Source organism: Sinocyclocheilus anshuiensis, unplaced genomic scaffold (genome assembly GCF_001515605.1).
Source record: "Sinocyclocheilus anshuiensis isolate Anshui unplaced genomic scaffold, SAMN03320099.WGS_v1.1 scaffold728, whole genome shotgun sequence".
In the NCBI taxonomy this organism is placed as follows: domain Eukaryota; kingdom Metazoa; phylum Chordata; class Actinopteri; order Cypriniformes; family Cyprinidae; genus Sinocyclocheilus; species Sinocyclocheilus anshuiensis.
In genome coordinates, this window is record NW_015555767.1 from 1,224,517 (window position 1) to 1,237,837 (window position 13,321).

Genomic DNA, 13,321 nt, shown 5'->3' on the forward strand with positions numbered 1-13,321 from the left:
AGGGCAATATCCCTCAGGTCAGTTCCCCATTGACGGAGGGAGCTTAAGGCTTCAAACTGGAGAATGTGTTGGTATAGGGGGCTGTAGACCTTAGAGGCTGGTGGATGGTGTGATGCCTTCATCTGCTGAGTCCTCATTTGGCTGTTTTGTTCTGTCACAGGACGGGTGAGTGGAAGAAGCAAGGACTCAAATGCAGGAAGTCTGGGCTCTTTATTAATGGTGAAAACTAAACTAACAAAAACTACCCAGAGGGGGAAAAACAGACAGGCAGGCCAGGGCACAGCACAGCAAGGCAATGCAAACATTCCACACACATGAAGAATACTCACTGACGTAAAACAATGAGACAGCACAGGACTGCAGACACCAGGAGAATAAATAGGGAGACAAACGAGGAGGGTAACGAGGGAGACACAGGTGAAGTAACTGAAACAATAATGAGATAACAAGTAGGGCAGGGTCAGACAATAGACAGGAGAGCATATGGCACCAACAACAAACAACAAGCCATGTGCTCAACAAACAGGCACAGTGACCTCTGGTGGCCATCTAAGGCACACCAGCTGAATACCGTGACAGACGTAGTGTTAAGAGGGTTTTTTAACGTTGTCTCTTAGCTCGCTACGAAGACTCTAAAGGTGTGTCTTAACTAAATGTATACCTGTTCTAGGCGTGTTCCCCGAACTATACCTTTGGACTTGGAGGCTGCTTAAGATATGCCTCCTTACGTGTGATGTTACCAGGTGCTGTCCATGGGGGTGGTGCTGAATCGGTTGATATCGATGCCTCGAGAATCGATTATTCATTCTATGGACTGGCTTCTTCAGTGCGTTATGTGAGAAAGCGGTGTTCTTTATTTAAAAAAAAGTGTTGATTTTAAATAAAGACAAGGAACTCTTTCCTGTTAGAACGCAACGAACTTGCGTGAAACTTTTACTTTCGCTTTGCAACATACATCAGGTCAGGGAATAAAACCAAGAAAGAAAAATATATGCCCAGAGCACCTCCCAGTGGTCACCACATAAAATACAATGGGAAAAAAACTACACGAGACACTGCTTAATAATTTAACAGCTTTTAACAGAAGAGAGAAAAAAAACACATTGGGCCTACACAAGTCCAGCAGAAAAACATTCAGGTAAGAGTGCTCATTTACTCCACAACCAGGGTTGATTGCCCAGCAGCCACATCATATATTGGTGTAAATCACTAATTTATTTTATTGGATGAGGTACTCAATAAAAGCGCTACACGGGAAACATATTATCAGCAGCTACTATGGCGGAGAAAAAAGAGAGAAAGAGGAGAGCCACCAGCAGCTGAATTTCGGGGCAGAGAGGGTAGCTCCGTCGAGTTTGTCTCTCTCTCTCCTTTTTTTTTTTTAAGTATTTTTTTATCTTTATTTTATTTATTTATTAAGAATTGCAGCTTAATTGAACACTGGGTGTATTACTTCAGAATTGCTTTCATATAGACTGAGATGTAAAGAACTGTGAACTGTCAACAGTGATAAGGTATAGCTAAGACTGGTCCAGACCAACCTTACGAAAGTATGACTTACAGAAGGTATAATAAGAACGTTTCGGGAAACACATATTAATGATAAGATACAGCTTGAGGTTTAACTTAAGAACGACGTAGCATTAAGAAGGTTTCGGGAAATGCAGCCCAGGTATCTTTAGTTAAGTTTTAGAATCTTCGTAGCACGCTAAGAAACAACTTTATCGGGAAACGCAGCCGTGAATATTGAGTCTGACCCCGTTAGTTACTAATGCCCGCTCACTTTTGCCCAGGCCCTCCCAAAAATAAAATTCTGCCTACCCACTGGAATATTAAGAAAGTTGATGTCTAACTTTAAAAATTTAAGGAGGAAAAGGGTACATCCCTTTATGCATTTAAGGGTTAATGTGTGAAAATCTCATTGCTTGTACATTGTTGTAACAGGATGGTATTGGCTTCTTTTTTTGGCTCTCAACCTTAGATCTTCTAATTTAAATTCACTGAGGAACATGTTCTATTTACTGACATATTAGCCCATCACTCATCAAGACAATAGTGATAGACTTGTTAAAAAAATGTGGGAAAAGGAGCAGTGAGCCATGGATAAGAATCAAACCGATGTAAAAGACAGGTTTAAACCTGCTATCTTTTGAGATAGAAATCATTCTTTTGACAGCCTGATTGCACAATTAGGTGTTATCCGGGCTGTCTCAGGCATGACATGCCTGTGAATTTGTGTGTTCACCCATTCAGCCTATTATTTGCAGTTGTGTGTTAGAAAATGTTAGACAAACAGCAGCAATGCATAATTCTGTATAAAGGACTCGCACTGAGGCGGGAGAGAGAACCCATCCATCAGCCAGCAAGTAACGGTAAGACTTTTCAGTTCCAAGCTGATCCGGTTCATTCTGTAAAGCCGGGAACACACTACTGTCAGGCCGATTATGAATGTAATTTAGGCTCAGTCAGTGTTTTCAGTCGGTGTTTAAAGTCGTTAAGTGTGTGGTGTCTAAAGAATTTAAGACCAGCTGTTGCCAGTCGTCCTCACAAAGATTATTTTTATAATAGCCATTTCATTTGCAACTGACGCCGACGACCTGCACCTGTTTCCAAATATGTAGGCCTGCTAATTTGTTCGTGACGGTGACAGAGACGTGGTAGTTTTACTATGCGTTCTACGGTTTATTTTTTAATAGGATCATTGAAAAGAAGATTGACGGTGTTTAAAGTCTGATTGATAACTGGACATTGTTAATTGTACCTAAAGGGGGTTATTTTTAAAATTTCTCAGTCTATTTTCAGTTATGCTAGTGAAGGATCCTTAGATCCTCACGTGCAAATTGTGTGTGTTGTGTTTTTATTTTTATGTTTTTTTATTCATTTATAATAATTTATTCACATAATCATTTTATAATCATTAGTCATTGATATGATTTATTATCTGATTATTTTGATTATTTGATAATTTTTTACCATTTATCATTATATCATTTAAATATTTTTATTGTTTATTAATTTATTATGTTTATTCATTTATTATGATTCTATATATTATATTTCTTGTAAATTTTTCCTTCTTTTGTGTTTCCATTGTTGTTCAATCTCATGCTTGTGGGGTTTCATGAACTGTTTTGTCTGTTTGAACAGAGATAGATAAGAGGGAATGTTTATGGAAACCCAAGGTTTATGGGATGTTGTTGTGAAGCAGTTTTGGTATAACAGTACATGTTGAATTTGTGCTGATCAGACGAAGTTTGAACATTGAGACATACGCAACTAAGATTGTTCAATAAACTCTGTTACTTTTTACCATCATCACTTCGTCTCCTGATTCTGCTCTTCTCTGGCTTTCCTCTCCAACTTCTTGACTGTTAAACACTCATTTTGGGTATTTTTGGATACCAGACAAGACTTGCCGGGTTTGGGTATTAACAGCGCTGCTGACTAGTTATTCTGTTACTGGACAAACTGATATTTTCTGATGGGATCTGGCATCCGGGGTTATTTTCTGATGGCATCTGGCATCCATAAATATTATCTGGCGTGGAGACCCGATCTAACATTAGGAACTTAAAGTTTAAAATACGTCCACAATATTTAAGGATATATTGATGGTTAAAGGTCCCCTTATATTGACACCTAATAATAATAATAATAAAAAAGTAATTTGTTCCAGCTTAGAAATTAGCCAGTCATGATTAATTTGTATGACTAAAACTGTTTATTTTCCAAAATTTACTATTTGTTTATTTATCTGTAAAACTTTTTTTCTTAATGAGGGAAAATGTACTTAGTAAACCTTTAAATAAAGGAATATAATAATACAAGAATAAATATTGATGAAATGATTAACTAAATCACAATAATTTGTTATATAATTAATAAGGAACATTTGGCACTTTCCTCATTGCATCCTGCAGTCTAAAGATAATGTATGCGTCTCATTTAACATGTAACGCAGTACAGTCAATAATATTATTGATTGAACAACTTGCTGAACTTTCAGGGGCCTCAGTTTTCGAGAACAGGTGTGGTCTTATTGCGGAATGTGACTTTTGTGTCCAAAGATTATAATAAACTGGGCTGGGGCCCATACAGTCATGAAGTAAATTAAAATGAAGCAATGTAGAATTTTCATATACATGGTCAAAGGTGGAATTTTTATATGCATGGTCAAAGGTGGTTTTGACCCAATGAAAACTCATCTGACACACTATGGATCGGAAATCTCACTCATTTTTTTTTTTTACTGCTGTAATCCATTTTGGATGTGTTTTTAGGTTAGGAATGATTCATAATTTTGTGGATGTGTGAGACGTGACACAATATTTTAAAGGCAGCCATGTCTTAATAATGTAACTCCATTGGGGTTAATCATTTGCTGAGGTCTGATTGCATGACATCTTCTGAACACTGTGAGATAAGACATTAAGTATAAATACTTGTCATCAGAGACTATCAATGATCACAAATTAAGGGGAGATACAGGAGGAACAGAAGCAGATTGAAAACAGGTTAGGTAAGAAGGTCTTTATATTATATTATATTATATTATATTATATTATAAACTCTGTTACTTTTTACCATCATCACTTCGTCTCCTGATTCTGCTCTTCTCTGGCTTTCCTCTCCAACTTCTTGACTGTTAAACACTCATTTTGGGTATTTTTGGATACCAGACAAGACTTGCCGGGTTTGGGTATTAACAGCGCTGCTGACTAGTTATTCTGTTACTGGACAAACTGATATTTTCTGATGGGATCTGGCATCCGGGGTTATTTTCTGATGGCATCTGGCATCCATAAATATTATCTGGCGTGGAGACCCGATCTAACATTAGGAACTTAAAGTTTAAAATACGTCCACAATATTTAAGGATATATTGATGGTTAAAGGTCCCCTTATATTGACACCTAATAATAATAATAATAAAAAAGTAATTTGTTCCAGCTTAGAAATTAGCCAGTCATGATTAATTTGTATGACTAAAACTGTTTATTTTCCAAAATTTACTATTTGTTTATTTATCTGTAAAACTTTTTTTCTTAATGAGGGAAAATGTACTTAGTAAACCTTTAAATAAAGGAATATAATAATACAAGAATAAATATTGATGAAATGATTAACTAAATCACAATAATTTGTTATATAATTAATAAGGAACATTTGGCACTTTCCTCATTGCATCCTGCAGTCTAAAGATAATGTATGCGTCTCATTTAACATGTAACGCAGTACAGTCAATAATATTATTGATTGAACAACTTGCTGAACTTTCAGGGGCCTCAGTTTTCGAGAACAGGTGTGGTCTTATTGCGGAATGTGACTTTTGTGTCCAAAGATTATAATAAACTGGGCTGGGGCCCATACAGTCATGAAGTAAATTAAAATGAAGCAATGTAGAATTTTCATATACATGGTCAAAGGTGGAATTTTTATATGCATGGTCAAAGGTGGTTTTGACCCAATGAAAACTCATCTGACACACTATGGATCGGAAATCTCACTCATTTTTTTTTTTTACTGCTGTAATCCATTTTGGATGTGTTTTTAGGTTAGGAATGATTCATAATTTTGTGGATGTGTGAGACGTGACACAATATTTTAAAGGCAGCCATGTCTTAATAATGTAACTCCATTGGGGTTAATCATTTGCTGAGGTCTGATTGCATGACATCTTCTGAACACTGTGAGATAAGACATTAAGTATAAATACTTGTCATCAGAGACTATCAATGATCACAAATTAAGGGGAGATACAGGAGGAACAGAAGCAGATTGAAAACAGGTTAGGTAAGAAGGTCTTTATATTATATTATATTATATTATATTATATTATATTATATTATATTATATTATATTATATTATATTATATTATATTATATTATATTATATTATATTATATTATATTATATTATATTATATTATATTATATTATATTATATTATATTATATTATATTATATTATATTATATTATATTATATTATATTATATTATATTATATTATATTATATTATATTATATTATAGTGTGTGTGTGTGTGTGTGTGTGTGTGTGTGTATGTATGATGGATACATAGCATTTACTTGAATTTACTTGAAGAATTTACTTGATTTATGTGTATTTTTTATATTTATTATATTTATTTACACATTGATACATTTCCTCCTTTTATAATATTTTAACCTAATTCCCCTTAATTCTTGCCAAAGATTTAAATTCACTTAATTTGTCTAGTTTAGTTCGTTTTTATGCATGAAAAAATAAATTGCACCACATTATTACTTCAAAAAAATACAAATATGGCTACATTTTTATAAAAGCAACTATATGATTGAGAAAAATGTCTCTGTGTCTCACAATGAAACAAATTTATGAAAATGTGTTTTATATAGATGTTTCCAGATATCTTTAACTAAACATTAGGGGTGTTTTTTTGCACAGGCCAGCTTTACTAAAAATATTTGTCATCTTGATTCAGATGATCATGAAGTCATCAGTGCCTGTCGTGGCCCTGATCGCACTAGTGGTGTCCAGGGTGCAGACATTTGTTTCAGTTGGGGGTAGCAGAAACACCCATGTGAACATTACTGGCAATGCTGTGATGGAGAAGATCCGTGAGGTGTGTGAAGCAGTGGCTGAATCAGAAGGAAGAGATTTCAAACCAACGGTGAGTTTGTGTACAAGTAAAGGCATATGAAAAAGCACTACCACGAAAACTGTGCATTTCTTCGGAAAACATATAGCTGCCTTTGACTGAAAAATAGACCAAGTCATTTTTCAAACATATGACACATAATTTCATTTCCCACTTTAACGCAGGGCTCATCAGCAGAGGAGCTGCTGCGTGCGTGTCTGGGCACAGCCACAGGTGAGGTTTCAGGTGCCAAGTTCCGTACGGCACTAAATCAGATCTACATGCAGAATGGCTTTGTGGACCGGGACTTCATGAGCAGCGCACCACACCACTTCAATAATGAGGCCTTTAATGAGGGACGCAACCTTATCATTCAGGGGACTGCGGCTATTAAAGCGAACGTCCGCACAGACAACCTTCAATCTGCCCGAGAAACACTAGGGCGAGTGTGTCACACACTGCAGGTCAGAGAGAGGGAGATAAAGTCAGTGACTTTGCACAAGCATATTGCTTAAAAACTGCTCAAGAACATGTTTTTACTCATTAACTATTTGATGACATTTACCTATTGAAAAAAAAATTAAGATTAAAAACATACAAAATCTAAATACATAATAAATATAAATATACATGTTTCTCTAAAATGTGTGTCTTTCAGCAAAAATATTTAAAAAAAGTTCACCTAAACATATTTGTCAATACATTTACTTCTATTAAAAATGCAGTAAGGACTAAAAACATAAAATATAAATATATAATAAATATAAACATACGTTTCTCTAACACGTGTGTCTTCATATGGAAAAACAAACAAACTTTTTAAGCATTAATTTCATTATTTTTTCTATTTTTCCCCCAGGACTTTTACAGCCACAGTAACTGGGTTGAATTGGGTAACAAAAGTCCATATGCCAACCTCATCAGACCGGATCTCAACATTGAGAAGATTGCAGGTACATAAAGCCAGTGTGTGTGATTTATGAGAGAGACTCATATGCGGAAAAAAAAAACCGATTGCACCATTTTTTTGTGTTGACATGTCCAATGTTCAAGTGTAATTAAATTGATTGCTTATAAAAAACAATGTTTCTAATGAAAACTGGAGATAAGTTAACAGATGACTTGGTTCATAACAGATAACAGTACATATCACATTGTATGAGATTAATCTATGTTGACTGATCCTGAATAGGAAACAAATAAATTGAGTGCACGTTTCCGATTTGCCTGTGGGTTTTAACAAATGTATACTGCATTAAATAGATTGCATGTGTATGTGTTAATGTGCAGACATTACAATGCCAACATGCAGTGACTGTGCCAGTGGTACCTGTCCAAACCAGCTGCTTCCTGCCATTCTCAATGGGAAGTACCTCACTTCAGGATATATGGGCTTGTTCTCCAGTGACAAACCTCAAGGTGAAGAGACAGACATAGGTTTATACCAAGAGACATGCATGGGCACACATTCTGTAAAAAATATATGTAACTACTTAGTAACTTAAATTTACAGTCTAATAACCATGTAAATAGATGAGTTGTTGAAAGCACAAATCAAACTCAAATTAACAAGTTTTGGTGTTCAGTTCTAAGTTGTCCTATGGGTAAACAAATGAGTTACGACTCATTTCAAAAAATGTTGTAGTAACTAGGATGTTGATGGTAGGGTCGGGGCTCAACCCATTTCCTGACACATCTTGCACATTTTTTCTTTCTTTCCAATAATACTCAATACAGCAAAATCTATTAATTATATTGTGTTTATGGGGTGAGAAGTGGTTTCAATTAAGCAAGGTCCAAGTTTATCAAAGAGAATGACTTTGCAACAACAGTAAATCTGTTTATAACAAACCTTCATCAAAAGCAGTAAAAGCAGAGCTAAAACATGTAGTATTTCAAAATTTTGAAGTGCAAGCCTTTGATATTTGACTTATCTGGTTTATTCTATTTCCTCACTTAAGCAACACTTAAAGGAAATAAAACAAGTAGAAAGTATATACGGGAGTGGATTTGGAAAGAAAATATTTAAGTTATAAAATTTCATTCACTTTTATTTGTCTTTTATGTGTAAAAGGAAAATGTAGCCATGGTGGGGAGACTGACCTCAGCAGTTCCCAGAATCCTCGAGGTGGGATCAGTAAAGATGAGCCCCGTTCCCATAATACTGATCAACACAATAATGCTGTAAACTTGGCAGCTGAAGCCACCCTGGAGCTGCTAGAGGACATCCGTGGAGCTATAGGAAACAAGGACTACCTTCGGTATTGGAATAGATTCTTTGTATATATCTTTAGACAAAAAGATTTTATAACTTGCAAAGCTGGGAGTTGTTCTCTTAACAACCTGTTCTCTACACTACTGTTCAAATATTTGGAGTCAGTTCGATTTTTTTCTGAAAACTATTAATACTTGTATTCAGAAAATATGCATTACATTGATCAAATGTGACAGTAAAGACATTTATAATGTTGCAAATATATTTCTATTTCTAATAAATGCTGTTCCTTTTCTATTCACGGTTTCCACAATTTTTAACAGCACAAGTGTTTTCAACTGTGATGATAAGAAATTTTTCTTGAGCACCAAATCAGCATATTAGATTTTTTTATTTCATGTCACACTGAAGTCTGGTGTAATGGCTGCTGAAAATTCAGCTTTGCCATCATGAAATTACATTTTAAAATAGAGTAAAATAGAAAATAGTTCTTTTAATTTGTGAAAATATTTCACAATATTGCTGTTTTTACTGTAGACTTATTTTTGCTCAAATAAATGTAGCCTTGCTGAGCAGAAGAGACATTAAAAAGTCTTACTGCACCCATACTTTTGAATGGTAGTGTATATAAATATAAATGTATTATTTATTTTTTTTTTTTAACTAATTTTAAATCCATTAACCAAAATAACTGTCCCTCTTTTTTCCTCTTCATCAGGCTGATGGGTATCGCAAGATCTGCAGTCCTAGTTTTTGTGATTGACACCACAGGCAGTATGACTGACGACATTGCAGAAGCCAAAAGAGTCGCCTTCAACATCATTGACAGTAAGAAAGGAACTCAAGATGAACCATCTGAATATATTCTGGTGCCATTTAATGATCCAGGTGAGTGCAAAAAAGATTTCCATTAAGCACTGATTTACATAGCACATAGAAATATTTGGTAAAAAATAATCAATTTGAATTACACTGAACTGTTTTTATTGAGACTTTTCATATTTGAATGCAATTTATAATAGGTTTTTTTTAATACCAATATTCGTTCGTTATCTTGGTTTTTTTCCCTCCGAGTTTGTTTTTGTCTGCGAAGAAAGGATGCAATTTGAATTTGACCAAGATGAGGTATCTTAGGAGACATAATGAAGCATAATGAAGCCTTTATGTTGGGAACATGCCTATGGTGACATAAAATATTGCCTTTGTAGGCAGGTTACTAAGATTTGGAACAGAGCAATGATATTTTTTCATTTATATTATGGCAAAAGAGATCAGATATAGTCCAAATTAATATTAATTACATACAGACACAATATGTTCACATTTTGTATGAATTTGTAGAATTTGGACCACTAATAAGAACCACAGACTCAGATGTGATGAAGTCAGAGATCTCCAAGATCAAAGCTGATGGAGGAGGGGATACCCCAGAAATGTGCCTGTCGGGACTTCAGGTACTGTGCTGTGTGGCCTTTCAGCCAATCATCTCAAATGTCATATGTGACCCTGGACCACAAAACCAGTCTTAAGTCACTGGGGTATATTTGTAGCAATAGCCAAAAATACATTGTATGGGTCAAAATAATAGAGTTTTCTTTTATGCCAAACATCATTAGGATATTAAGTAAAGATCATGTTCCATGAAGATATTTTGTAAATTTCCTACCGTAAATATATCAAAACTTAATTTTTGATTAGTAATATGCATTGCTAAGGACTTAATTTGGACAACTTTAAAGGCGATTTTCTCAATATTTTTTATTTTTTTGCACCCTCAGATTCCAGATTTTCAAATAGTTGTATCTCGACCACATATTGTCCTATCATAACAAACCATACATCAATGGAAAGCTTATTTATTCAACTTTCAGATGATGTATACATCTCAATTTTGAAAAATTTACACTTAAGACTGGTTTTGTGGTCCAGGGCCACATATATGAATAGCGATCAAAGTAGTTTCCAGTTAGAACTAAGAACTATTATATTATTAGAATCAGTTTTTATTGACCACTCTACAAGGTTCCTCTACAAGGTTTTCTAACCTTCTGTTTCTCCCACAGTTGGCCCTGACAGGAGCTCCTTCTTCCTCCTTTATATATGTGTTCACGGATGCTCCACCTAAGGATACACACCTGGAGAAAACCATCAACGCCCTCATTCGCAGCACCAAGTCTACGGTAAAATGGTCCATCCTTGTGTTACATGCAGTCCTTGCCATCAAAATGTTCACCAGCCCTCCATCAGTTTCCCACTTTTCCATCTCTCACCCATTCTATTCAGGTATCTTTCTTCATGACAGCATCAAGGAGGAGGAGAAGGACACTGAAGGCATCGTCACAGTTTCAGGTGTATTATGACATGGCCTTGGCCTCTGGGGGTCAAGCCATTGAGGTCTCCAAATCCAGCCTCTCTCAAGCCACTGACATCATTGTTGACACCTCTACTTCAGCTTTGGTATGATCAGCATCTTATAGTCAATTTACTACTATAAACATCTCACAAACAAAACAGTTGCAAAAATATATATAAAATACAGCATATTCAAAGAACTTTCTCTTTCTCAAAGAACCTATCGCTTTCAGTTTTGCAATTGTTTGCACTCTCTTTCTTCATCCATCAGGTGACAATTCTTCAGCGCTCCAGGGATCCAGGACTTGTAGAGAGTTTCCCCTTCCTACTGGATAAGTCTGTGTCCAACACTACCATCTACATCACAGGAAGTAGCCTCACATTCAACCTACGCAGCCCCACAGGTAAATTCAGAGGCACTTTTAACTAAATTAACTAAAATAAAAATGTAATTAACATAAAAAAAGCTTTTTTTTTCGTAACCTAAACACATTTTCATGACTGTACATGGTATCAGGTATCATGGGACCAATTAGTAGAGCCCGACCGATATGGGCTTTTTGGGGCTGATACCGATATTATATATCGATATATCGGCCGATATTCTTTGTGTATATTATAGTACAGTACCAGTCAAAAGTTTGGACACTTTCCCATTTGTGTGTCCAAACATTTGACTGGTACTATATATAGAATACAGTATATACATAAACAGAATATACAGTATATACATAAACACATTTTTTGCAATGATCACTCATATGTGGTGATCAAACACTTATAATGACCTGATAAAGATATGTAATGATGGAGGCAGGGCATTTAACAGTTTAACAATAAACTTTATTATCCAAAATGAGTCTGACATCAGTGCACTGAACAATAAAGTTGAAGTTTATTCAACTTTAATTCAATTCAATTCCATTCAACTTTATTCCGTTTAAATATAAATTCACGTCTTGCGCACTTAAATGCCCTTTGAATGTAACGTGTACGGTTCCCTTGGAACTGGAATCATGGCGGAATTTCATGTGAAGTCCACTTCGCAGGGCACTTACGGTCGAATAAGCCAACGCTTGAATGCTGCTGCCTGAACAAGAGACCTCGTTACTGAAGTGAAAGTGTTGGCTGGTGATCTCTCCACCAAATTCGGGGGATCCCTTCAGCTCGAGGAGCCCTCGGGTTCCTCGAGCTGAAGGGATCCCCCGAATTTGGTGCGGATTCGCAGCGCCTTTATGGAGATATGGCTGTTCAAAGTTTCAATGGTCAACGCCTCATTCAAACACGCCCCCACATGTCTACGTCACGATGTGGAAATATAATGCCGCCCAAATGTTCATGCAAAGAAAGAAGGTGTGGTTTCAGGAACCGCAGTAGTGTTGATGCAGTCATGTCAGGGAGACGCTGTGTGTTTCTGTGCGAAAGCAAAAGCACTTTATTTGGCCTTGTATTTGACAAACAACGTGAAATATACCTTATGTTGATGGAAAGTAGGAAATAACATCATAAACTGACACTTGAGATAATAAAGCACACATTTTCCGCTTCGAAATCATGACGTCGGGATTTCACGCATGCGCGCCGAAGGCGAAACAGGGGAACTGAATTCACCGGAACACCGAGAAGGGTATAACTGCAGCCCGGAGATCCAAATGGGGGCGGGAACTCCAAAACGGGGGGGGAGCTGCAAAATAGGGCGTGGCTTCCTCCCATTGACCGACAGGCACATGACACGCATGCGCACTTTTTCCCCAATCCACTTCAGTGCAAACTCCGCCCCACAGCTGATTCTAAAGATTTTATTGCAGAACAGCACAACCCAGATGTTCGAATTTGTGCAACGCATTTTATGGACGACAGTTTTGTGAACCTAGGAGAGTAGCCTACAAGGGTGGCTGTGCAAAGGCTATTTCTTAAAAAAATGGGTCAATTACGACTTTGCTATGACAATCAGGCGCTTATTCTGAATCAGCTACTGTAAGTATATTTTCTTAATAGTTTAAGTATTTGCTATTGACTGTTCAAATGCGGAGTTTTGCATGCACTGGGTCAGCTGGCCAATCAGAGCAGACTGTGCTTGTCGGAAGGAGGGGCTTTGTAGAAAACGAAGCGTTT

At 36.2% G+C, this 13,321-nt stretch overlaps 1 protein-coding gene across 4 annotated transcripts in view; it reads left to right on the forward strand.

Moving 5' to 3' along the window:
* The first annotated feature begins 2,268 nt into the window (after positions 1-2,268).
* LOC107674268 (von Willebrand factor A domain-containing protein 7-like) overlaps positions 2,269-13,321 on the forward strand; it is a 14,951-nt gene continuing 3,898 nt past the window's right edge. The window contains exons 1-11 of one of the 4 annotated variants that reach the window (XM_016468209.1): positions 2,269-2,372; positions 6,484-6,672; positions 6,825-7,103; positions 7,499-7,592; positions 7,930-8,058; positions 8,714-8,900; positions 9,573-9,742; positions 10,196-10,308; positions 10,918-11,034; positions 11,138-11,311; positions 11,478-11,610. In XM_016468209.1, coding sequence (XP_016323695.1) covers positions 6,484-6,672; positions 6,825-7,103; positions 7,499-7,592; positions 7,930-8,058; positions 8,714-8,900; positions 9,573-9,742; positions 10,196-10,308; positions 10,918-11,034; positions 11,138-11,311; positions 11,478-11,610 — 1,585 coding nt within the window. In that variant the 5' untranslated portion in view covers positions 2,269-2,372. Of the gene's footprint in view, positions 2,373-5,753; positions 5,794-6,483; positions 6,673-6,824; positions 7,104-7,498; positions 7,593-7,929; positions 8,059-8,713; positions 8,901-9,572; positions 9,743-10,195; positions 10,309-10,917; positions 11,035-11,137; positions 11,312-11,477; positions 11,611-13,321 lie in introns of those variants that run through there. The other 3 variants (XM_016468210.1, XM_016468212.1, XM_016468213.1) reach the window with 3 other exon arrangements.